This window comes from Rhyacophila brunnea, unplaced genomic scaffold, assembly GCF_057557595.1.
Source record: "Rhyacophila brunnea isolate RB1 unplaced genomic scaffold, BYU_Rbru_1.0 scaffold_294, whole genome shotgun sequence".
In the NCBI taxonomy this organism is placed as follows: domain Eukaryota; kingdom Metazoa; phylum Arthropoda; class Insecta; order Trichoptera; family Rhyacophilidae; genus Rhyacophila; species Rhyacophila brunnea.
In genome coordinates, this window is record NW_028232959.1 from 1 (window position 1) to 24,318 (window position 24,318).

General features: G+C 45.0%; 11 protein-coding genes across 11 annotated transcripts; 5 read left to right on the plus strand and 6 right to left on the minus strand.

The window, feature by feature from the left end:
* Positions 1 to 928: 928 nt before the first annotated feature.
* Positions 929 to 1,419, plus strand: LOC147068653 (histone H4). The gene has a single exon (XM_085951892.1). The coding sequence runs from the start codon at positions 983 to 985 to the stop codon at positions 1,292 to 1,294; it is 312 nt and encodes a 103-aa protein (XP_085808018.1). The 5' UTR covers positions 929 to 982; the 3' UTR covers positions 1,295 to 1,419.
* A 1,824-nt stretch (positions 1,420 to 3,243) lies between these two features.
* Positions 3,244 to 4,527, minus strand: LOC147068654 (uncharacterized). The gene has a single exon (XM_085951883.1). It carries the CDS (start codon positions 4,077 to 4,079, stop codon positions 3,372 to 3,374), a length of 708 nt encoding a protein of 235 aa, XP_085808009.1. The 5' UTR covers positions 4,080 to 4,527; the 3' UTR covers positions 3,244 to 3,371.
* Positions 4,528 to 5,942: 1,415 nt separating this feature from the next.
* Positions 5,943 to 6,317, minus strand: LOC147068655 (histone H2B-like). Its single transcript, XM_085951886.1, has one exon. The coding sequence runs from the start codon at positions 6,315 to 6,317 to the stop codon at positions 5,943 to 5,945; it is 375 nt and encodes a 124-aa protein (XP_085808012.1).
* Positions 6,318 to 6,640: 323 nt separating this feature from the next.
* On the plus strand, positions 6,641 to 7,031 carry LOC147068656 (histone H2A). The gene has a single exon (XM_085951885.1). The coding sequence runs from the start codon at positions 6,641 to 6,643 to the stop codon at positions 7,013 to 7,015; it is 375 nt and encodes a 124-aa protein (XP_085808011.1). The 3' UTR covers positions 7,016 to 7,031.
* Positions 7,032 to 7,459: 428 nt separating this feature from the next.
* On the minus strand, positions 7,460 to 8,458 carry LOC147068657 (histone H3). Its single transcript, XM_085951887.1, has one exon. The coding sequence runs from the start codon at positions 8,456 to 8,458 to the stop codon at positions 8,048 to 8,050; it is 411 nt and encodes a 136-aa protein (XP_085808013.1). The 3' UTR covers positions 7,460 to 8,047.
* A 506-nt stretch (positions 8,459 to 8,964) lies between these two features.
* LOC147068658 (histone H4) lies at positions 8,965 to 9,276 on the plus strand. Its single transcript, XM_085951888.1, has one exon. The coding sequence runs from the start codon at positions 8,965 to 8,967 to the stop codon at positions 9,274 to 9,276; it is 312 nt and encodes a 103-aa protein (XP_085808014.1).
* Positions 9,277 to 11,225: 1,949 nt separating this feature from the next.
* On the minus strand, positions 11,226 to 12,509 carry LOC147068659 (uncharacterized). The gene has a single exon (XM_085951897.1). The coding sequence runs from the start codon at positions 12,059 to 12,061 to the stop codon at positions 11,354 to 11,356; it is 708 nt and encodes a 235-aa protein (XP_085808023.1). The 5' UTR covers positions 12,062 to 12,509; the 3' UTR covers positions 11,226 to 11,353.
* A 1,415-nt stretch (positions 12,510 to 13,924) lies between these two features.
* Positions 13,925 to 14,299, minus strand: LOC147068660 (histone H2B-like). Its single transcript, XM_085951900.1, has one exon. It carries the CDS (start codon positions 14,297 to 14,299, stop codon positions 13,925 to 13,927), a length of 375 nt encoding a protein of 124 aa, XP_085808026.1.
* Positions 14,300 to 14,622: 323 nt separating this feature from the next.
* Positions 14,623 to 15,013, plus strand: LOC147068661 (histone H2A). The gene has a single exon (XM_085951898.1). It carries the CDS (start codon positions 14,623 to 14,625, stop codon positions 14,995 to 14,997), a length of 375 nt encoding a protein of 124 aa, XP_085808024.1. The 3' UTR covers positions 14,998 to 15,013.
* Positions 15,014 to 15,441: 428 nt separating this feature from the next.
* Positions 15,442 to 16,440, minus strand: LOC147068662 (histone H3). The gene has a single exon (XM_085951901.1). It carries the CDS (start codon positions 16,438 to 16,440, stop codon positions 16,030 to 16,032), a length of 411 nt encoding a protein of 136 aa, XP_085808027.1. The 3' UTR covers positions 15,442 to 16,029.
* Positions 16,441 to 16,946: 506 nt separating this feature from the next.
* On the plus strand, positions 16,947 to 17,258 carry LOC147068663 (histone H4). The gene has a single exon (XM_085951902.1). It carries the CDS (start codon positions 16,947 to 16,949, stop codon positions 17,256 to 17,258), a length of 312 nt encoding a protein of 103 aa, XP_085808028.1.
* Positions 17,259 to 24,318: the final 7,060 nt, after the last annotated feature.

Genomic DNA, 24,318 nt, shown 5'->3' on the forward strand with positions numbered 1-24,318 from the left:
GACAAACCCCTCAAAGTGGTGCTCAGGGGAGTTCCAGAAGAAACGGCCGCCGAAGAAATTCGCGCCGAGCTTGTGGAACTGGGATTCACCATCAAGAGCGCGTATCGGATGACTCAAGGCCACTCAAGAACTCAGATACCGCTAATCCTGGTGGACGTAGAGAGAACCAGCGACGCCAAAGACATCTACCGACTTGAAAAAATCTTTGGACTATCTATAAAGGTGGAGCCACTACGCAGGAGGACGACGGACGGACAGTGCCATCGCTGCCAAGGCTTCGGCCACGCCGCTTCCTGCTGCCATGCCAGACCAATGTGCGTCCGTTGTGCAGGCGATCACCTCACAGCTGACTGCAAGAAACCCAATACCACAGATCCTGCGACATGCGCCAACTGTGGAGGCCCTCATCCGGCCAACTACAGGGGATGCCCGAGGCACCCAAAACACGCCCGATACGGATACACAGAAGCAGATAAACGACAAGCGGAAAGGACCCAAGACAGATACTCGTTCAGGCCTGCCTGGAAGACCACCCAGGAAAAACCTAAACCAGAGGAGATAAAGGACATGATAAATGCTTTAAAAAACACTATCGACACTGCCAACAACATGATATCAAAACTGACAGAATTAAACTAATCTCGACAAGACCTGAAAGCCCAATAATCAAGACCAGAAGACGATGAGGAAACGAGAAGAAGACGAATTATTATACATCTGATTTTATACATCTAAGCCATCCTACAAAACTCAAATAAGACATGACATCCAATTAGTAGCTAAACCGCTACACGGAGCAGACTTCCATCATACGCCATAATATAGATGAAAGGGATAGGGGGCATAGCCCCGGCACCCTACACGCCAAGCATACCAAAAGAAAAAGAAAGAAGCAAAATTTTATAATTCGTCTAGCGGCCGCAGTGAGCGCATCGCATCGTTTCGATTTTTGACATCATCCACTTTTTGACACTCATACAAGATGACCGGTCGCGGTAAAGGAGGAAAGGGATTGGGAAAAGGGGGCGCCAAGCGTCACAGGAAGGTTCTTCGCGATAACATCCAGGGCATCACGAAGCCTGCGATCCGTCGTCTGGCTCGTCGCGGCGGAGTCAAGCGCATATCTGGCTTGATTTACGAAGAGACCCGAGGAGTCCTGAAGGTGTTCCTCGAGAACGTCATCAGGGACGCCGTCACCTACACGGAGCACGCGAAGAGGAAGACCGTCACCGCCATGGACGTCGTGTACGCCCTGAAGAGACAGGGTCGCACCCTGTACGGTTTCGGCGGCTAAGCTGGCCAATATAATGCCTTTCATCGTATCGTCTCGTCTAGATACAATACAGACTGACTACGCATAATGATGGATGAGTGGGTTGGTTTTTATGCTACGCCCGCTTAACTATTATTATGTGAATATATCTATCTACTCACATACAAACGGCCCTTTTCAGGGCCACCATGTCTATTTCGTTCGATCCGTTTGCATTCGTATAGTATCGCAGTAATAATGCATGCAGCTGTTGTTCGGTTAGGTTAGGTTTGATTTGATTACGTTAGGTTAGGTTTGATTTGATTTGATTTGATTAGGTTAGGTTTGATTTGGTTAGGTTAGGTTTGTTCGGTTAGGCTAGGTTTGATTTGGTTAGGTTAGGTTTGTTCGGTTAGGTTGGGTTTGATTTGATTTGATTAGGTTAGGTTTATTCGGTTAGGTTAGGTTTGATTTGGTTAGGTTAGGTTAGGTTTGTTCGGTTAGGTTGGGTTTGATTTGATTTGATTAGGTTAGGTTTATTCGGTTAGGTTAGGTTTGATTTGGTTAGGTTAGGTTTGTTCGGTTATGTTGGGTTTGATTTGGTTAGGTTAGGTTTGTTCGGTTAGGTTGGGTTTGATTTGGTTAGGTTAGGTTAGGTTTGTTCGGTTAGGTTAGGTTTGATTTGGTTAGGTTAGGTTTGTTCGGTTAGGTTGGGTTTGATTTGATTAGGTTAGGTTTGATTTGATTAGGTTAGGTTAGGTTTGTTCGGTTAGGTTAGGTTTGATTTGGTTAGGTTAGGTTTGTTCGGTTAGGTTGGGTTTGATTTGATTAGGTTAGGTTTGTTCGGTTAGGCTAGGTTTGATTTGATTAGGTTAGGTTTGTTCGGTTAGGTTGGGTTTGATTTGATTAGGTTAGGTTTGTTCGGTTAGGCTAGGTTTGATTTGATTAGGTTAGGTTTGTTCGGTTAGGTTAGGTTTGATTTGATTAGGTTAGGTTTGTTCGGTTAGGTTAGGTTTGTTAACCGACTGACCCGACGTTGGCTTAATTGTGTTAAATGCCCCGATCAGTCTTTGAACGTTTTGTGTTTTCTGTCTACTTTTTTCATATATAAAATCGTTTTTTCAATTAATATTTGATAATAAAGAAATCCCGAATCCCGAGAAAAGATCGGAATTTCCCGAAATTTTTAAAATTCCATTATTCGTTCAAATATGAAATTAATTATGTTCAGACTTCAGATAATGTAGTTGTGACTAGAGTTGGGTTTCGGGAATTACCCGACGGGAATTTTAAAAATTTCGGGAAATTCCGATCTTTTCTCGGGATTCGGGATTTCTTTATTATCAAATATTAATTGAAAAAACGATTTTATATATGAAAAAAGTAGACAGAAAACACAAAACGTTCAAAGACTGATCGGGGCATTTAACACAATTAAGCCAACGTCGGGTCAGTCGGTTAACAAACCTAACCTAACCGAACAAACCTAACCTAATCAAATCAAACCTAACCTAACCGAACAAACCTAACCTAATCAAATCAAACCTAGCCTAACCGAACAAACCTAACCTAATCAAATCAAACCCAACCTAACCGAACAAACCTAACCTAACCAAATCAAACCTAACCTAACCGAACAAACCTAACCTAACCTAACCAAATCAAACCCAACCTAACCGAACAAACCTAACCTAACCAAATCAAACCTAACCTAACCGAACAAACCTAACCTAACCAAATCAAACCTAACCTAACCGAACAAACCTAACCTAATTAAATCAAACCTAACCTAACTCAAAATCAACCAACCAAACCACCAAAATTTTATTTTGAATTTCGTGTTGATTTAAAATTTTACCTAGGTAGGTGAGTGAGTGCAATTTGCGTATTGATACGTGCTCGATATCATTCGACACCTGAATTGTGTTGGTAGCCCTGAAAAGGGCTTTTGTTTCAATAAAATGCGAGCGAACGCGTATTATTCATCTCCATCTCTATCCTCATTCATCTCGTCTATTGTCGTCGTCGTCGTCATCCACCCGAGATACCCCCCCTTCCCGGGCTGCCGTCGTCGCATCATCGTCATCGTGATGATTAGATTAGATTCGATCACGGCGTCTTACTTCTTCGCAGCGGCTTTCTTCGCGGCGGGCTTCTTCGCAGCGGCCTTCTTGGGCTTTGGCGCCTTCGGCTTCTTCGTGGGCGGCTTGGCGGACTTTTTCGCCTTGGTCGGCGTCTTGGGCTTGGCGGCCTTCTTGGCGGCGGGGGCGGCCTTCTTGGGAGAGGCAGCTTTCTTGGCGGCTGCGGCCGATCTGGCCGCGGTTTCAAGAGGGGCCGACGACTTTCTCATGGCGGTCGCGGGCTTCTTCTTTGCGGCTGCCGCCGAAGACTTGCCTCCGCCGGCTGCGGCGCCCTTCTTCTCCTTGGATGAGGCGGGGCGCGATTTCTTCGCGGCGGGCTTCTTACCGGAGGTGGAGCCGCCCGCCGATTTGGCCTTGCCGGCTTCCAGTTTGAACGAACCGGAGGCCCCCTTGCCCTTGGTCTGCACTAGGGCGCCGGATTCGACGGCACCCTTCAGGTATTTCTTGATGAAGGGCGCCAGCTTGTCGGCGTCCACCTTGTAGTTGGCCGAGATGTATTTTTTTATCGCCTGCAGGGAGGATCCGGCGCGCTCTTTCAGCTCTTTGATGGCGCTGTTGACCATCTCAGAGGTCTTGGGATGCGTCGGCTTGACCTTGGGCTTCTTCGCGGCTTTGCCTGCTGCCGATTTCTTCGCAGGGGTAGAGGGCACCGGCGAAGCGGTGACGGGTGCTGCTGTATCTGCCATCTTTGCGTTATTCGATTGATTGAATAATAGAATGAAATATAATATTAAATTATATTGTATCGCGGCGTATATTCTGCTTGCTTGCTTGCTATCTATCTGTACGATGCGCTAGAGTGAAACGACTCGAACGGCTCGCGGATTGTATACGGCGAGAGCGAGACGGGTGCCGCAGTACCGATGTGCGAACGCCGCTCTCAGAGATGATGTCCGTCTAGATCGGCGATTTTAGTCACGAATTGCACCGGCATTTTTGCTTCGATCTCTCGATATTTTTCAATTTTTCGCGGCCGCCGCCCTAGCGAGGGGGCTCAGGGGCGGGCGGTCGCGCCGCCCACCGATCTGTCTGTCGTTTCAAAGCGGGCGAATGGTCGCGAGTCTGTCCTCGGGCTCGCGGGATGCGTTTCAAATTGGAATTGTGTCCGCGCGCGCACATAACGTGTCGGGAAAATGGCCGTAGATTCGTTAAGAATTATCAGATTCCAACGATCGAGCCTTCGTCCGGCGCGTCGATATACCTCCTCGCGGTTGCGATCGGCCGCGGGCCCCTGGCGCCCCCACGGGCGTCGCGATCCGCCCCCGAGTCGGCCGGAGTTAGCACAAGACGATCGCGGCATACAAACATTACTCGTATCGGGCGAAGACGACGGCGGCGGCCCCGCGGTGCTCGATGCAGTCCGCAGTGTTCACGAAGGAGCAGCAGGCGACGATGGTGCATGGTATTGTGCACGATGGTAAATAAAGAAGCACGACATGAGAATAGAATGTTCAATTCGAATAATTACTTACCTAACAATGGATTGCGATAGGTACGGCGCGATCGGTCGCTCGCTCGCTCACTGCGCCTCCCTCCCTCCCTCCCTCCCGCGATAGATAGATATCGTAAATAAATAGTTATAATCAATTAATTAATTAATTAAATAATTAATTAAATAATTAAATATGATAATATAATATTATGAGTGTGTTTAATATGACCGATGCAAAGCATACTGGCATGTAACAACGCACATATGAGAGTAGAAAACCATAGCAGCCGAAATCGACAACCATAACCATAAGTGCGAGACCGAAACACGAATTACTAATGTCATTGTTACTATTAAGTACCTATATGAAATCAAATATGAAGACATTGGACACTGGAAGGATTATTTTAAGATATCGATCGGGGGGGGGGGGATTCGGAATAAACTATTCCCGAAATTATGTGTCATGTACGTACGTACGTACGTACCAAAAAATCTATCGTACAATGCAAAATTATCCGATTCGCATTATTTATGTATCGCAGGTCCATCCGTTGAAGGATCGATGAAAATCCTCCACGCACAGACGATAATCGAGATAACAAACAGATGTGTAATATTATGTACCTAAATCTAATGTGATATTTTCTTTTTCAGATGCACGCACGCATGCATTCACCTAAGATGTATGGATAATATTATCAATAGTATAATGATGACTTATTGTTCTACTTACTGACTTACTTAGGTGGGTACTGTTGTACTTAATAATAATAAAATAATATTCACAGATAGATTGATTCTTATTATTTTCCTATCAAATCATCCTTCGTGGCGGGCTTAGTTAGTTATCTAGTCTAGTTTATAATATGGTGTTGGATAATGATATAATTATAAGCGCAGATACAAGATAATTATTGTAACAAATATTCGTATTATTATTATTACAATAGGTAGGCAGTCAGTCGATTTATTTATTTTTCCTGCTTGGCATAATATTAATAGCGATAATGAGACTAGCGAAACATGCGATTCGATCAATTCGATTTGAAAATATTGGCGGCCCTTAAAAGGGCCTTTGCTGGTTTTTTTTCTTCTTTCTTCATTTTCATGGACTTCACTTGGAGCTGGTGTATTTGGTGACTGCCTTTGTTCCTTCGCTGACGGCGTGCTTGGCGAGCTCTCCGGGCAGAAGGAGCCTGACGGCGGTCTGGATCTCCCTGCTGGTGATGGTGGAGCGCTTGTTGTAGTGGGCGAGGCGCGACGCTTCGGCGGCGATCCTCTCGAAGATGTCGTTGACGAAGCTGTTCATGATGCTCATCGCCTTACTGGAGATTCCGGTGTCGGGGTGCACCTGCTTGAGCACCTTGTAGATGTAGATTGCGTAACTCTCCTTCCTCCTCCTCTTTGTCTTCTTCTTGTCTCCCTTGGAGATGTTCTTCTGGGCTTTGCCGGATTTCTTGGCGGCCTTTCCGCTAGTCTTGGGCGGCATGATGATCGGCGATGGGTATTACGATACAATACGGATATATAGATAGATTAGGTAGGTGCGGTGTCAATCGGCGGCGGTGGCTCGAGTGAGAATCTGCCGAAATTTTTTTTTTTTACCGCTTGCCATCGCTGTGTAGAGCGAACGGCGCGCGGCTTTGCGGGTCGCGTGATGCGGCGCACGTCTCCCGCTACGGGCGCACCGCACGCCATCACAAAATAGAGCTTTGGATATCCCTGAGTGAGCTTTCTTCAAAGGACCGTCCGTCGATTCAGATCGACGCGCATCTTTCGCACAGTTAATTTTCAACACTACCACATCTCGCCATGTCTGGTCGCGGAAAAGGCGGTAAAGTCAAGGGAAAGGCAAAGTCTCGTTCGAATCGCGCCGGACTCCAGTTCCCCGTCGGTCGCATACACAGACTCCTGCGCAAGGGAAACTACGCCGAGAGGGTGGGCGCTGGTGCGCCGGTGTACCTGGCCGCCGTCATGGAATACCTCGCCGCCGAAGTACTCGAGTTGGCGGGAAACGCGGCCCGCGACAACAAGAAGACCAGGATCATCCCTCGTCATTTGCAGCTCGCCATCCGCAACGACGAGGAGCTGAACAAGCTGCTCTCCGGTGTCACCATCGCCCAGGGAGGAGTGCTGCCCAACATCCAGGCGGTGCTCTTGCCCAAGAAGACTGAGAAGAAGGCGTAAAAAAAAATAAATAAAAAAAAAAAAATCGTATCTTCTATGATTACATGCAATAATCCATCTATCGTCGTACAAAAGGCCCTTTTCAGGGCCGCCATTTTTATTCAAATCCGACTGGTAGCGAACGTGTCGAGCTCGTTATTGTTGCTTATAAAATTGATTGAAATAATTATTCATCGAAAGTAGGTAGTATTCAAATTGTTATTATTATAGGTATTAATTAGCAATGAATGCGCACAGAGAGAACTGTCCATATTACAATAAATGTTCTGGAAATTCAAAATTTGAAAATACATCTAAAATAAGTAAGTAGGTAGGTAGGTATATAATTTCGTAGTAATTAATGAGGAGATAGAGATGCGATGTGTCGATCTCTTGTTTGTTTAAACTACTCGTATGGTGTGGCGGTTTCAGTTTTAAATAGTTTTGTAGGATAATGATTGTGATATATGTATTTATATAGGTGAGGAGCATCTATTGATTATATCTATATAACGTGTTTAGCGACATTATTATAATTAATTAATTAATTAATTAATTGTGGTAGATGGACGGCGAGATAATATGACAAGGTATGGATGGTGGTGGACTGACGGATAGAAAACGCGTTTTGATAAGAGATTGGTGCGTTTTCTAAAATAATAGGTAATATAAGGAGGCTGTTTAATTAATATTATGTGGGTAGATATTATTTAATGAATCTCGCCTCACACACAACGCACTACGTACGCAGCGTTGCGTTATTATTAGATGGTGAGTATATTTTATCTAATCAACTGCTTAATTGATCAATTACATACAACAAACGCAATATTACTAACAAACCTATTTTTATCCAAAAATAGTGGAACACGCAGGATGATAATAATATATTATACTTGGATAAATAGGTATATATAAATATATTATTATAGGCACATAACGGCCGATCGCTCGCTCACGGTTGCGTAAACATTCGAATGTCAAAAAATTTGCGGCCCTGAAAAGGGCCTTTTGCGATAGGTATGATAAATATTATTTTTTTTTTTTTAATTCTTAAGCGCGTTCGCCGCGGATTCGTCTCGCCAGCTGGATATCTTTGGGCATGATGGTGACGCGTTTGGCGTGGATGGCGCAAAGGTTCGTGTCCTCGAATAGACCGACGAGGTACGCCTCGCTGGCCTCCTGCAGCGCCATGACGGCCGAGCTCTGGAAGCGCAGATCGGTCTTGAAATCTTGAGCGATCTCGCGCACCAGTCGCTGGAAGGGCAGCTTGCGGATGAGGAGCTCAGTGCTCTTCTGATAACGGCGGATCTCACGGAGAGCGACCGTACCGGGCCTGTAACGATGGGGCTTCTTCACGCCCCCTGTGGCCGGCGCGCTTTTCCTCGCGGCCTTCGTGGCGAGCTGTTTGCGGGGAGCTTTTCCACCGGTGGATTTTCGGGCAGTCTGCTTGGTACGAGCCATGTCTTCTTCTTCAAAGTAGTAGGTTCTGAAACGAGCGTTCAACGAGAAGTGTGCACGCGATCCCGCAGACGGGGTGACTATATAGAGAGATCCGCTCGCTGCGATTGGTCGATGCGGTCGCCTTCGGCTGAACAGTGGGGGTGATCATTTTTGTCGGCGTATCGTTTTGAGGTCGAAATATTGCCTGAAAGTTAATTTTTTTTGAAAATATCTCTTTTTATTCTATTCCGCAATTATTAATTATAGCCGTTATCTTTATTGCGCACTCGCTTTGCGCGAAATGCGCAGCGCTGGGCGTGGTTGCGCCGCGACGCGCCAGAGCGAGACGCACTCGCCCGCGCCTTGATTTCGCAAGGAAGCGAGCGAGACGTCGCATACGCGCGAGACGAGCGTCTATAAAAGAGACGTCGCAGGGAGCAAAATTTTATAATTCGTCTAGCGGCCGCAGTGAGCGCATCGCATCGTTTCGATTTTTGACATCATCCACTTTTTGACACTCATACAAGATGACCGGTCGCGGTAAAGGAGGAAAGGGATTGGGAAAAGGGGGCGCCAAGCGTCACAGGAAGGTTCTTCGCGATAACATCCAGGGCATCACGAAGCCTGCGATCCGTCGTCTGGCTCGTCGCGGCGGAGTCAAGCGCATATCTGGCTTGATTTACGAAGAGACCCGAGGAGTCCTGAAGGTGTTCCTCGAGAACGTCATCAGGGACGCCGTCACCTACACGGAGCACGCGAAGAGGAAGACCGTCACCGCCATGGACGTCGTGTACGCCCTGAAGAGACAGGGTCGCACCCTGTACGGTTTCGGCGGCTAAGCTGGCCAATATAATGCCTTTCATCGTATCGTCTCGTCTAGATACAATACAGACTGACTACGCATAATGATGGATGAGTGGGTTGGTTTTTATGCTACGCCCGCTTAACTATTATTATGTGAATATATCTATCTACTCACATACAAACGGCCCTTTTCAGGGCCACCATGTCTATTTCGTTCGATCCGTTTGCATTCGTATAGTATCGCAGTAATAATGCATGCAGCTGTTGTTCGGTTAGGTTAGGTTTGATTTGATTACGTTAGGTTAGGTTTGATTTGATTTGATTTGATTAGGTTAGGTTTGATTTGGTTAGGTTAGGTTTGTTCGGTTAGGCTAGGTTTGATTTGGTTAGGTTAGGTTTGTTCGGTTAGGTTGGGTTTGATTTGATTTGATTAGGTTAGGTTTATTCGGTTAGGTTAGGTTTGATTTGGTTAGGTTAGGTTAGGTTTGTTCGGTTAGGTTGGGTTTGATTTGATTTGATTAGGTTAGGTTTATTCGGTTAGGTTAGGTTTGATTTGGTTAGGTTAGGTTTGTTCGGTTATGTTGGGTTTGATTTGGTTAGGTTAGGTTTGTTCGGTTAGGTTGGGTTTGATTTGGTTAGGTTAGGTTAGGTTTGTTCGGTTAGGTTAGGTTTGATTTGGTTAGGTTAGGTTTGTTCGGTTAGGTTGGGTTTGATTTGATTAGGTTAGGTTTGATTTGATTAGGTTAGGTTAGGTTTGTTCGGTTAGGTTAGGTTTGATTTGGTTAGGTTAGGTTTGTTCGGTTAGGTTGGGTTTGATTTGATTAGGTTAGGTTTGTTCGGTTAGGCTAGGTTTGATTTGATTAGGTTAGGTTTGTTCGGTTAGGTTGGGTTTGATTTGATTAGGTTAGGTTTGTTCGGTTAGGCTAGGTTTGATTTGATTAGGTTAGGTTTGTTCGGTTAGGTTAGGTTTGATTTGATTAGGTTAGGTTTGTTCGGTTAGGTTAGGTTTGTTAACCGACTGACCCGACGTTGGCTTAATTGTGTTAAATGCCCCGATCAGTCTTTGAACGTTTTGTGTTTTCTGTCTACTTTTTTCATATATAAAATCGTTTTTTCAATTAATATTTGATAATAAAGAAATCCCGAATCCCGAGAAAAGATCGGAATTTCCCGAAATTTTTAAAATTCCATTATTCGTTCAAATATGAAATTAATTATGTTCAGACTTCAGATAATGTAGTTGTGACTAGAGTTGGGTTTCGGGAATTACCCGACGGGAATTTTAAAAATTTCGGGAAATTCCGATCTTTTCTCGGGATTCGGGATTTCTTTATTATCAAATATTAATTGAAAAAACGATTTTATATATGAAAAAAGTAGACAGAAAACACAAAACGTTCAAAGACTGATCGGGGCATTTAACACAATTAAGCCAACGTCGGGTCAGTCGGTTAACAAACCTAACCTAACCGAACAAACCTAACCTAATCAAATCAAACCTAACCTAACCGAACAAACCTAACCTAATCAAATCAAACCTAGCCTAACCGAACAAACCTAACCTAATCAAATCAAACCCAACCTAACCGAACAAACCTAACCTAACCAAATCAAACCTAACCTAACCGAACAAACCTAACCTAACCTAACCAAATCAAACCCAACCTAACCGAACAAACCTAACCTAACCAAATCAAACCTAACCTAACCGAACAAACCTAACCTAACCAAATCAAACCTAACCTAACCGAACAAACCTAACCTAATTAAATCAAACCTAACCTAACTCAAAATCAACCAACCAAACCACCAAAATTTTATTTTGAATTTCGTGTTGATTTAAAATTTTACCTAGGTAGGTGAGTGAGTGCAATTTGCGTATTGATACGTGCTCGATATCATTCGACACCTGAATTGTGTTGGTAGCCCTGAAAAGGGCTTTTGTTTCAATAAAATGCGAGCGAACGCGTATTATTCATCTCCATCTCTATCCTCATTCATCTCGTCTATTGTCGTCGTCGTCGTCATCCACCCGAGATACCCCCCCTTCCCGGGCTGCCGTCGTCGCATCATCGTCATCGTGATGATTAGATTAGATTCGATCACGGCGTCTTACTTCTTCGCAGCGGCTTTCTTCGCGGCGGGCTTCTTCGCAGCGGCCTTCTTGGGCTTTGGCGCCTTCGGCTTCTTCGTGGGCGGCTTGGCGGACTTTTTCGCCTTGGTCGGCGTCTTGGGCTTGGCGGCCTTCTTGGCGGCGGGGGCGGCCTTCTTGGGAGAGGCAGCTTTCTTGGCGGCTGCGGCCGATCTGGCCGCGGTTTCAAGAGGGGCCGACGACTTTCTCATGGCGGTCGCGGGCTTCTTCTTTGCGGCTGCCGCCGAAGACTTGCCTCCGCCGGCTGCGGCGCCCTTCTTCTCCTTGGATGAGGCGGGGCGCGATTTCTTCGCGGCGGGCTTCTTACCGGAGGTGGAGCCGCCCGCCGATTTGGCCTTGCCGGCTTCCAGTTTGAACGAACCGGAGGCCCCCTTGCCCTTGGTCTGCACTAGGGCGCCGGATTCGACGGCACCCTTCAGGTATTTCTTGATGAAGGGCGCCAGCTTGTCGGCGTCCACCTTGTAGTTGGCCGAGATGTATTTTTTTATCGCCTGCAGGGAGGATCCGGCGCGCTCTTTCAGCTCTTTGATGGCGCTGTTGACCATCTCAGAGGTCTTGGGATGCGTCGGCTTGACCTTGGGCTTCTTCGCGGCTTTGCCTGCTGCCGATTTCTTCGCAGGGGTAGAGGGCACCGGCGAAGCGGTGACGGGTGCTGCTGTATCTGCCATCTTTGCGTTATTCGATTGATTGAATAATAGAATGAAATATAATATTAAATTATATTGTATCGCGGCGTATATTCTGCTTGCTTGCTTGCTATCTATCTGTACGATGCGCTAGAGTGAAACGACTCGAACGGCTCGCGGATTGTATACGGCGAGAGCGAGACGGGTGCCGCAGTACCGATGTGCGAACGCCGCTCTCAGAGATGATGTCCGTCTAGATCGGCGATTTTAGTCACGAATTGCACCGGCATTTTTGCTTCGATCTCTCGATATTTTTCAATTTTTCGCGGCCGCCGCCCTAGCGAGGGGGCTCAGGGGCGGGCGGTCGCGCCGCCCACCGATCTGTCTGTCGTTTCAAAGCGGGCGAATGGTCGCGAGTCTGTCCTCGGGCTCGCGGGATGCGTTTCAAATTGGAATTGTGTCCGCGCGCGCACATAACGTGTCGGGAAAATGGCCGTAGATTCGTTAAGAATTATCAGATTCCAACGATCGAGCCTTCGTCCGGCGCGTCGATATACCTCCTCGCGGTTGCGATCGGCCGCGGGCCCCTGGCGCCCCCACGGGCGTCGCGATCCGCCCCCGAGTCGGCCGGAGTTAGCACAAGACGATCGCGGCATACAAACATTACTCGTATCGGGCGAAGACGACGGCGGCGGCCCCGCGGTGCTCGATGCAGTCCGCAGTGTTCACGAAGGAGCAGCAGGCGACGATGGTGCATGGTATTGTGCACGATGGTAAATAAAGAAGCACGACATGAGAATAGAATGTTCAATTCGAATAATTACTTACCTAACAATGGATTGCGATAGGTACGGCGCGATCGGTCGCTCGCTCGCTCACTGCGCCTCCCTCCCTCCCTCCCTCCCGCGATAGATAGATATCGTAAATAAATAGTTATAATCAATTAATTAATTAATTAAATAATTAATTAAATAATTAAATATGATAATATAATATTATGAGTGTGTTTAATATGACCGATGCAAAGCATACTGGCATGTAACAACGCACATATGAGAGTAGAAAACCATAGCAGCCGAAATCGACAACCATAACCATAAGTGCGAGACCGAAACACGAATTACTAATGTCATTGTTACTATTAAGTACCTATATGAAATCAAATATGAAGACATTGGACACTGGAAGGATTATTTTAAGATATCGATCGGGGGGGGGGGGATTCGGAATAAACTATTCCCGAAATTATGTGTCATGTACGTACGTACGTACGTACCAAAAAATCTATCGTACAATGCAAAATTATCCGATTCGCATTATTTATGTATCGCAGGTCCATCCGTTGAAGGATCGATGAAAATCCTCCACGCACAGACGATAATCGAGATAACAAACAGATGTGTAATATTATGTACCTAAATCTAATGTGATATTTTCTTTTTCAGATGCACGCACGCATGCATTCACCTAAGATGTATGGATAATATTATCAATAGTATAATGATGACTTATTGTTCTACTTACTGACTTACTTAGGTGGGTACTGTTGTACTTAATAATAATAAAATAATATTCACAGATAGATTGATTCTTATTATTTTCCTATCAAATCATCCTTCGTGGCGGGCTTAGTTAGTTATCTAGTCTAGTTTATAATATGGTGTTGGATAATGATATAATTATAAGCGCAGATACAAGATAATTATTGTAACAAATATTCGTATTATTATTATTACAATAGGTAGGCAGTCAGTCGATTTATTTATTTTTCCTGCTTGGCATAATATTAATAGCGATAATGAGACTAGCGAAACATGCGATTCGATCAATTCGATTTGAAAATATTGGCGGCCCTTAAAAGGGCCTTTGCTGGTTTTTTTTCTTCTTTCTTCATTTTCATGGACTTCACTTGGAGCTGGTGTATTTGGTGACTGCCTTTGTTCCTTCGCTGACGGCGTGCTTGGCGAGCTCTCCGGGCAGAAGGAGCCTGACGGCGGTCTGGATCTCCCTGCTGGTGATGGTGGAGCGCTTGTTGTAGTGGGCGAGGCGCGACGCTTCGGCGGCGATCCTCTCGAAGATGTCGTTGACGAAGCTGTTCATGATGCTCATCGCCTTACTGGAGATTCCGGTGTCGGGGTGCACCTGCTTGAGCACCTTGTAGATGTAGATTGCGTAACTCTCCTTCCTCCTCCTCTTTGTCTTCTTCTTGTCTCCCTTGGAGATGTTCTTCTGGGCTTTGCCGGATTTCTTGGCGGCCTTTCCGCTAGTCTTGGGCGGCATGATGATCGGCGATGGGTATTACGATACAATACGGATATATAGATAGATTAGGTAGGTGCGGTGTCAATCGGCGGCGGTGGCTCGAGTGAGAATCTGCCGAAATTTTTTTTTTTTACCGCTTGCCATCGCTGTGTAGAGCGAACGGCGCGCGGCTTTGCGGGTCGCGTGATGCGGCGCACGTCTCCCGCTACGGGCGCACCGCACGCCATCACAAAATAGAGCTTTGGATATCCCTGAGTGAGCTTTCTTCAAAGGACCGTCCGTCGATTCAGATCGACGCGCATCTTTCGCACAGTTAATTTTCAACACTACCACATCTCGCCATGTCTGGTCGCGGAAAAGGCGGTAAAGTCAAGGGAAAGGCAAAGTCTCGTTCGAATCGCGCCGGACTCCAGTTCCCCGTCGGTCGCATACACAGACTCCTGCGCAAGGGAAACTACGCCGAGAGGGTGGGCGCTGGTGCGCCGGTGTACCTGGCCGCCGTCATGGAATACCTCGCCGCCGAAGTACTCGAGTTGGCGGGAAACGCGGCCCGCGACAACAAGAAGACCAGGATCATCCCTCGTCATTTGCAGCTCGCCATCCGCAACGACGAGGAGCTGAACAAGCTGCTCTCCGGTGTCACCATCGCCCAGGGAGGAGTGCTGCCCAACATCCAGGCGGTGCTCTTGCCCAAGAAGACTGAGAAGAAGGCGTAAAAAAAAATAAATAAAAAAAAAAAAATCGTATCTTCTATGATTACATGCAATAATCCATCTATCGTCGTACAAAAGGCCCTTTTCAGGGCCGCCATTTTTATTCAAATCCGACTGGTAGCGAACGTGTCGAGCTCGTTATTGTTGCTTATAAAATTGATTGAAATAATTATTCATCGAAAGTAGGTAGTATTCAAATTGTTATTATTATAGGTATTAATTAGCAATGAATGCGCACAGAGAGAACTGTCCATATTACAATAAATGTTCTGGAAATTCAAAATTTGAAAATACATCTAAAATAAGTAAGTAGGTAGGTAGGTATATAATTTCGTAGTAATTAATGAGGAGATAGAGATGCGATGTGTCGATCTCTTGTTTGTTTAAACTACTCGTATGGTGTGGCGGTTTCAGTTTTAAATAGTTTTGTAGGATAATGATTGTGATATATGTATTTATATAGGTGAGGAGCATCTATTGATTATATCTATATAACGTGTTTAGCGACATTATTATAATTAATTAATTAATTAATTAATTGTGGTAGATGGACGGCGAGATAATATGACAAGGTATGGATGGTGGTGGACTGACGGATAGAAAACGCGTTTTGATAAGAGATTGGTGCGTTTTCTAAAATAATAGGTAATATAAGGAGGCTGTTTAATTAATATTATGTGGGTAGATATTATTTAATGAATCTCGCCTCACACACAACGCACTACGTACGCAGCGTTGCGTTATTATTAGATGGTGAGTATATTTTATCTAATCAACTGCTTAATTGATCAATTACATACAACAAACGCAATATTACTAACAAACCTATTTTTATCCAAAAATAGTGGAACACGCAGGATGATAATAATATATTATACTTGGATAAATAGGTATATATAAATATATTATTATAGGCACATAACGGCCGATCGCTCGCTCACGGTTGCGTAAACATTCGAATGTCAAAAAATTTGCGGCCCTGAAAAGGGCCTTTTGCGATAGGTATGATAAATATTATTTTTTTTTTTTTAATTCTTAAGCGCGTTCGCCGCGGATTCGTCTCGCCAGCTGGATATCTTTGGGCATGATGGTGACGCGTTTGGCGTGGATGGCGCAAAGGTTCGTGTCCTCGAATAGACCGACGAGGTACGCCTCGCTGGCCTCCTGCAGCGCCATGACGGCCGAGCTCTGGAAGCGCAGATCGGTCTTGAAATCTTGAGCGATCTCGCGCACCAGTCGCTGGAAGGGCAGCTTGCGGATGAGGAGCTCAGTGCTCTTCTGATAACGGCGGATCTCACGGAGAGCGACCGTACCGGGCCTGTAACGATGGGGCTTCTTCACGCCCCCTGTGGCCGGCGCGCTTTTCCTCGCGGCCTTCGTGGCGAGCTGTTTGCGGGGAGCTTTTCCACCGGTGGATTTTCGGGCAGTCTGCTTGGTACGAGCCATGTCTTCTTCTTCAAAGTAGTAGGTTCTGAAACGAGCGTTCAACGAGAAGTGTGCACGCGATCCCGCAGACGGGGTGACTATATAGAGAGATCCGCTCGCTGCGATTGGTCGATGCGGTCGCCTTCGGCTGAACAGTGGGGGTGATCATTTTTGTCGGCGTATCGTTTTGAGGTCGAAATATTGCCTGAAAGTTAATTTTTTTTGAAAATATCTCTTTTTATTCTATTCCGCAATTATTAATTATAGCCGTTATCTTTATTGCGCACTCGCTTTGCGCGAAATGCGCAGCGCTGGGCGTGGTTGCGCCGCGACGCGCCAGAGCGAGACGCACTCGCCCGCGCCTTGATTTCGCAAGGAAGCGAGCGAGACGTCGCATACGCGCGAGACGAGCGTCTATAAAAGAGACGTCGCAGGGAGCAAAATTTTATAATTCGTCTAGCGGCCGCAGTGAGCGCATCGCATCGTTTCGATTTTTGACATCATCCACTTTTTGACACTCATACAAGATGACCGGTCGCGGTAAAGGAGGAAAGGGATTGGGAAAAGGGGGCGCCAAGCGTCACAGGAAGGTTCTTCGCGATAACATCCAGGGCATCACGAAGCCTGCGATCCGTCGTCTGGCTCGTCGCGGCGGAGTCAAGCGCATATCTGGCTTGATTTACGAAGAGACCCGAGGAGTCCTGAAGGTGTTCCTCGAGAACGTCATCAGGGACGCCGTCACCTACACGGAGCACGCGAAGAGGAAGACCGTCACCGCCATGGACGTCGTGTACGCCCTGAAGAGACAGGGTCGCACCCTGTACGGTTTCGGCGGCTAAGCTGGCCAATATAATGCCTTTCATCGTATCGTCTCGTCTAGATACAATACAGACTGACTACGCATAATGATGGATGAGTGGGTTGGTTTTTATGCTACGCCCGCTTAACTATTATTATGTGAATATATCTATCTACTCACATACAAACGGCCCTTTTCAGGGCCACCATGTCTATTTCGTTCGATCCGTTTGCATTCGTATAGTATCGCAGTAATAATGCATGCAGCTGTTGTTCGGTTAGGTTAGGTTTGATTTGATTACGTTAGGTTAGGTTTGATTTGATTTGATTTGATTAGGTTAGGTTTGATTTGGTTAGGTTAGGTTTGTTCGGTTAGGCTAGGTTTGATTTGGTTAGGTTAGGTTTGTTCGGTTAGGTTGGGTTTGATTTGATTTGATTAGGTTAGGTTTATTCGGTTAGGTTAGGTTTGATTTGGTTAGGTTAGGTTAGGTTTGTTCGGTTAGGTTGGGTTTGATTTGATTTGATTAGGTTAGGTTTATTCGGTTAGGTTAGGTTTGATTTGGTTAGGTTAGGTTTGTTCGGTTATGTTGGGTTTGATTTGGTTAGGTTAGGTTTGTTCGGTTAGGTTGGGTTTGATTTGGTTAGGTTAGGTTAGGTTTGTTCGGTTAGGTTAGGTTTGATTTGGTTAGGTTAGGTTTGTTCGGTTAGGTTGGGTTTGATTTGATTAGGTTAGGTTTGATTTGATTAGGTTAGGTTAGGTTTGTTCGGTTAGGTTAGGTTTGATTTGGTTAGGTTAGGTTTGTTCGGTTAGGTTGGGTTTGATTTGATTAGGTTAGGTTTGTTCGGTTAGGCTAGGTTTGATTTGATTAGGTTAGGTTTGTTCGGTTAGGTTGGGTTTGATTTGATTAGGTTAGGTTTGTTCGGTTAGGCTAGGTTTGATTTGATTAGGTTAGGTTTGTTCGGTTAGGTTAGGTTTGATTTGATTAGGTTAGGTTTGTTCGGTTAGGTTAGGTTTGTTAACCGACTGACCCGACGTTGGCTTAATTGTGTTAAATGCCCCGATCAGTCTTTGAACGTTTTGTGTTTTCTGTCTACTTTTTTCATATATAAAATCGTTTTTTCAATTAATATTTGATAATAAAGAAATCCCGAATCCCGAGAAAAGATCGGAATTTCCCGAAATTTTTAAAATTCCATTATTCGTTCAAATATGAAATTAATTATGTTCAGACTTCAGATAATGTAGTTGTGACTAGAGTTGGGTTTCGGGAATTACCCGACGGGAATTTTAAAAATTTCGGGAAATTCCGATCTTTTCTCGGGATTCGGGATTTCTTTATTATCAAATATTAATTGAAAAAACGATTTTATATATGAAAAAAGTAGACAGAAAACACAAAACGTTCAAAGACTGATCGGGGCATTTAACACAATTAAGCCAACGTCGGGTCAGTCGGTTAACAAACCTAACCTAACCGAACAAACCTAACCTAATCAAATCAAACCTAACCTAACCGAACAAACCTAACCTAATCAAATCAAACCTAGCCTAACCGAACAAACCTAACCTAATCAAATCAAACCCAACCTAACCGAACAAACCTAACCTAACCAAATCAAACCTAACCTAACCGAACAAACCTAACCTAACCTAACCAAATCAAACCCAACCTAACCGAACAAACCTAACCTAACCAAATCAAACCTAACCTAACCGAACAAACCTAACCTAATAACAACACCCCCTCAACGATACGCCACTGCGCACTTCGTTGATGAATTTTTTTCTAGCTCAGTCGGTGGAGGGGTTATTAATAATAACGCTGTTTCCTTTTGAAAAAGTCGGTAATGACTTGGTTTTATTTTCTTGTATGTAGCGTCTAGTAAATAATATTTTTTTACAGGCCAAATGTAGGTGAAGGCGGCAGACAGGAATACGTGACGACCGATGACTGCGAACGCGAGAGATATTTCCACCCGTAAGTAAACGGGATGTGAAATTCTCACCGGGGAGTACTTCGGCGTTCAAGAGGCGAAGAGATGCGCGGCAAAACTGGAGAGGCTGGTCCAGAGTGAAGAGAGGCTGCTAGTAGAGATGAGACTTGTTCCCGAGGGAGGATCCGGTAGACTGATAAAAATCTCTCGGATGCGCCCTCTTTTATAGCAGCCTCCCTTATTCTAATTGGTCCAAAGAGTTTGAGAAGGGGTGACCAAAGATTCTACTATGTCCGTTAATTCGTACTACGTAATATCTCTTGTTTATTTAATATGAATTTACTGGAGTGTCAGAAGGACCAAGTATCAAGAGATAATATATTCTGTGCACGTGGATGGTTATATTGACGTTATAAAATATCGTCTATCTAATTCTATGGATTTTATATGAATTTATTTAGAGCATTTAAATAGCTATCTCCGGCATAAACTCGCGGTTTTAGTCTTATACCAGGAGTAAACACACGATTTGATTAGCGTTTAAATTACATGCATTTACAACTACTTACTAGGTACCTATTGACATAATAATAGGCCCTGTAATTGACATCCACCGACCTTCACATAAACATTTGTGATTTTACGATGTAAACTTGTCTGTTGCCTTTACCCTTTACAAATACATATTAATCCTATATTCATATAATCAGATATAATTATTATGAACACAAAAATCGAATAATATTTCCTAAAAGTTGAATTTAAGGAACTCTATGATGCTATGATTTGTTTTCGCGCGCTTAATTCTTTTCTAGCGGAAACATTTTTGCGTACGTACACCGATGCACACATATACCAATGCATCGGCCGGCCGTTGGTGCGTCGCTATGCCCGTTTATCTGCGATACGGACATGTCCCGACATGTTTGGCTTTCTGTTACTATGCGCGAGACATTTTTGCGTACACACCGACGCACACACACCAACGCGCTGGCTGGTGTTGCCATGTTATACATTAAGTATGGCCATTTGCAGCATTCTCGCATACTTACACCGACGTGCACACATACCCACGCGTTGGCTGGTGTTGCCATGTTATACATTGATTCTATAATTATTAATTTAATATTAACGATTTTACGGATTGAAATATTATTCGATTGGTGTGTCCCACAAGACATATTAATTATTTATATACACTTTTAATACTAATCACTCGCTACCGCGTTCTTCTTCTTTATGTTAACAGTTATTCTTTTTCTTTCATACTATTACATAATATATTCTATATTTTACACTCTTATAATAATCTCTCGCTACTGCATTCGTCTCTTTATATTTAACAATCATTCTTCCCCTTTTATACTAATATACAGTTACATAATACATTTATATCTAACACTTTATAATAACATAGTCACAGGTTTTTATTTTATGGAACAAGGCAATTAACATACATCATTCTTGCATACCATATTACCTTGTTCGTAGCTATCGACGCCCCGTTCGATATGTTTACATACCGAACGGGTAGCGTAAAACCTGTGAACAGATAAACAATTATATATGATTAGACAAGGAAGCGTTTTAGGCGTTTTACTAAGCCGTATAGTTAGAGATCAGGTTTACATGTCGGCTTATTACTAATTAATTTATTAGGCGAAGACACCTACCTACAGGTAGGTGGTGACAATTCGCCCCCTCCCGATGAAAGCCGACATGTACAGCCTGACCTCATCGGCCGCCTATACCTTCCTTGTTCAACCATTATACACATAACATATTTATTTTAGTTTCATTTTTCCAGCCTCGGATTAGGATATTATTATATTTACTTAAGTGTCCGATATGGAAGTATTATTTGTTGTCTCGAACGTTTTGTACATATCGAGCCATATTTCAGAAAAGTTTACCCTAAAGCCTTATTATTTATGATAATCCTAATATTTATGACTACTTAATTATCTTAATTTATAGATGGTTTTTGTTTCCTGTCTTCCGGATATACGGCAATTATTTTGCCGTTCTATCCAGGTCCTTAAGACATTTCGTTTTCATTTACAAGTTATCGTTACAATTTACAATTTATAATTCACTGGTCTGACTGCAGCTCGGTAGAGAATTTAAGTAATTGCAGTCGTTGACTTCTTCGAGTGCCAATTTTACGGGGGCGGGCGTCTTCAGATGCTCGCGCCTTACTCATTCTTTTGTTAACTTTCTTTCGATTCTTATTCACGTTCATAGGAATAGGTGTGGCCACATCCATTCCTATGGTGATAATTGTTTTGGGTGTCGATACTTGCGTCGAACTAGTTGATGGCATAGTCTCCTCGCAAATACTGGGAAGTATTTTAAAAGGACGTATTCTTCTCCATGTCCTTTCCTTAACCTGTGCTAAGGGCAACTCGTCTTCCGATTCCTCACGTCGCGGTGAAGGGGTTTGGGGTCGTGCACTACCCCGCTCCACCTCCTCCGGTATCGCAAGTCGTTCGGAATCGTCGTCCAAAGCACTGGGTTCGGCGAGCATGGCTTCCATCCGTCCTTCATCATTATTGTCATTCTCGTCCTCCACATTTTCGGTAACTTCCTCTTCCGTTGGAGGGTAATACTTTCTAATATGATCGATGTGGAATTTGTACGGACGTCCACGTCGATCTACGTAGAACATTACGTCGCTGACTTTCCAAATGATCCGATGCGGGCCGCTCCATTTTGGATCGAAACCGGCACACGCACCAGGTCGTTTCTTTGGGAATTCCCTCGTAAAAACGGAGTCCCCAACCCCGTATGTGGGTGGTTCGGGTCCACGTTCTTGCCGACGCCGTTCCACGTACCTTGCTTGGTTGGCCAATACTGCTGTATTCATCTCGGTTCTATCTCGCGCTACCTCATAACTGCCGATATCCCGCAGAGGGTTCGACCAGTAGCCCGGCGTACTCACTTTCTGCCCCCATAATACTTCAGCTGGGGAAAAACCTGTAGCTGCGTTTTTTCGGCGTCTAAGATCGCCTAAAATTTCGGTAACATGTTCATCCCATGTATTTTGTTCCAAACCGGCCAACCTAATTCGTAACCCTTTCTTAATTTCTTGATTTCTTCTTTCCGTGGGGTTTTCTCGCGGCATCCATATGGACGTATTCCATTGCAAGGAATCCCAGCGTTCAAGTGCCGCAATCCAGGCCGGGTGATTAAACTGGGTTCCATTATCGGATAAGATTGCCCTTGGGCTACCGTAGCGTAGGATAATATTATCATGGATCAAGGGTATAATATTACCCACTACGGCGGATCTCATCGGAAAAGCTTCCGTCCATCGTGAAAATAAGTCTATTATAACTAATAGGAAGCGATTCCTTTTTCGCGATGTAGGGTAAGGTCCCATAATATCGAGGGCGAGAATTTCCCACGGCCTTTTGGCCTCTACGTGAGTCGTTTGGGCGGCTTTGGGCTGTAGGGCGCCTCGTTTTCGAGTGGCGCAAATGCTACAGGCCCGGACATAAGTTTCCACTTCAGTCCGTCTCTTATGCCACGCGAATCCCTCACGAATTGCGTAGTCGGTTTCTAAAGCACCTGGATGCCCATTTTCGTCATGAAAAGTTTTTAGTACTTCTTTAGTTAACGAGGCGGGCACTACGAGTTGTAAGTTCTGCCCGCTACCTATTCGTACTAACGACCCGTTTCTAATAGCTAATCCCGTAAGTCCTCTATTCGAACCATCGTTGGAGTGAATTTGATGCATTAGTCCTCTGGTTATCGGGTCAGTTCGCTGGCGTTCGATAACCTTTTGCCTTAGTGCTACGGTAGTTAGCAACATAGCCGTTACTGGCTTTGATCTGCGTATAGGAGCAGCCATTCGTTCGTGTTCTTCATCAGGATTTTTATTATCATCGGCGGGTTCTTGGGGAAACCGCGAAAGATGATCGGCTAGATGATTTTCCGATCCAGGGCAATGCTCTGTGTCGAAGTTGAACTCACTCAAGAGCATTCCCCACCTAGCAAGTTTGCCTTTTTGATGCTTCGCTGTATTAAGCCAAGTTAGCGCTTGGTTGTCGGTAATAAGGGTGAATCTTCTATCTTCGAGGTACCCCCGGTATTTAGTGATTCCCCATACTGCGGCCAAGGTTTCTAGCTCATTGCTGTGATACCGGCTTTCGGCGTCGTTAACTCGTCTGCTCGCATATGCGATAACATCTCGGCCTCCGCTATCTTTCTTTTGAAAGAGCACAGCCGCAATTCCATGGCCCGAAGCGTCGGTTTGCAGGCAGAAAGGTCGTTCAAAATCCGGTCGCGCAAGTCGCAGGGGTTGTTTCAGTGCCTTTTTGATTAATTCGAAGGCTTCTGTGGCCTCATCTGTCCACCGAAATCGAACTGTGGTACGCAGTAAGCGCGTTAATGGAACGGCCATTTCCGCAAAACGATGTATGTATTCGCGAAGCCAATTACATAACCCGAGGAAACTACGCACCTCCTTTCGGGTGGTTGGTTGAGCAGCTGCTTCTACCTCCTGAAGGTGATGTAGCTGGGGTTCGTTGCCGGTGGCAGTAATACGGTGGCCCAGATAATCCACCTCGCGACATCCAATTCGGCATTTCGCCGGTGCAACTCGTAGGCCGTGGTATTGTAACCTCTCAAACACTAATCTCAAGTGATTTGCATGGTCCTCCCACGTTTTACTGTAGATGATGATGTCATCTAAGTACACCATGCAACATTTATTGATTAAACCCACAAGAACCTCTTGGGACATCAGTTTTTGAAAATGCGTCACTCCGTTTTTCAAGCCAAATGGAAGCACACGGAACTGGTAACTGCTGCCATCAGCGGTGGCAAAGGCAGTCAGCGGCTTCGTGTCCTTATGCAGCAAGACCTGCCAGTACCCAGAAACCAGGTCCAGGCTAGAGAAGATGGTTGCCGTGCCTAGATCCTTCAAGGTGTCTAGTATTAATGGCAGAGTCGCTGCTTCTTCTATGGTTTTGCTGTTAAGTTTTCTAAAATCGATACAAAATCGAGATGATCCGTCTTTCTTGGCCACTAAGACTACAGGAGAACTATAACTGGAGGTGCTCGGCTCGATCACACCATCAGCGAGCATTTGCTCAACGTCTTCCTGTATCTGCTTTCGCTTGGCCTCAGAATGTTTATATGGCATCAATCTAAAAGGAACTT

Excerpts from the sequence above, each read along its gene's own strand:
- LOC147068653 (XM_085951892.1), top strand. The coding sequence starts at position 983 with ATGACCGGTCGCGGTAAAGGAGGAAAGGGATTGGGAAAAGGGGGCGCC.
- LOC147068654 (XM_085951883.1), bottom strand. The coding sequence starts at position 4,079 with ATGGCAGATACAGCAGCACCCGTCACCGCTTCGCCGGTGCCCTCTACC.
- LOC147068655 (XM_085951886.1), bottom strand. The coding sequence starts at position 6,317 with ATGCCGCCCAAGACTAGCGGAAAGGCCGCCAAGAAATCCGGCAAAGCC.
- LOC147068656 (XM_085951885.1), top strand. The coding sequence starts at position 6,641 with ATGTCTGGTCGCGGAAAAGGCGGTAAAGTCAAGGGAAAGGCAAAGTCT.
- LOC147068657 (XM_085951887.1), bottom strand. The coding sequence starts at position 8,458 with ATGGCTCGTACCAAGCAGACTGCCCGAAAATCCACCGGTGGAAAAGCT.
- LOC147068658 (XM_085951888.1), top strand. The coding sequence starts at position 8,965 with ATGACCGGTCGCGGTAAAGGAGGAAAGGGATTGGGAAAAGGGGGCGCC.
- LOC147068659 (XM_085951897.1), bottom strand. The coding sequence starts at position 12,061 with ATGGCAGATACAGCAGCACCCGTCACCGCTTCGCCGGTGCCCTCTACC.
- LOC147068660 (XM_085951900.1), bottom strand. The coding sequence starts at position 14,299 with ATGCCGCCCAAGACTAGCGGAAAGGCCGCCAAGAAATCCGGCAAAGCC.
- LOC147068661 (XM_085951898.1), top strand. The coding sequence starts at position 14,623 with ATGTCTGGTCGCGGAAAAGGCGGTAAAGTCAAGGGAAAGGCAAAGTCT.
- LOC147068662 (XM_085951901.1), bottom strand. The coding sequence starts at position 16,440 with ATGGCTCGTACCAAGCAGACTGCCCGAAAATCCACCGGTGGAAAAGCT.
- LOC147068663 (XM_085951902.1), top strand. The coding sequence starts at position 16,947 with ATGACCGGTCGCGGTAAAGGAGGAAAGGGATTGGGAAAAGGGGGCGCC.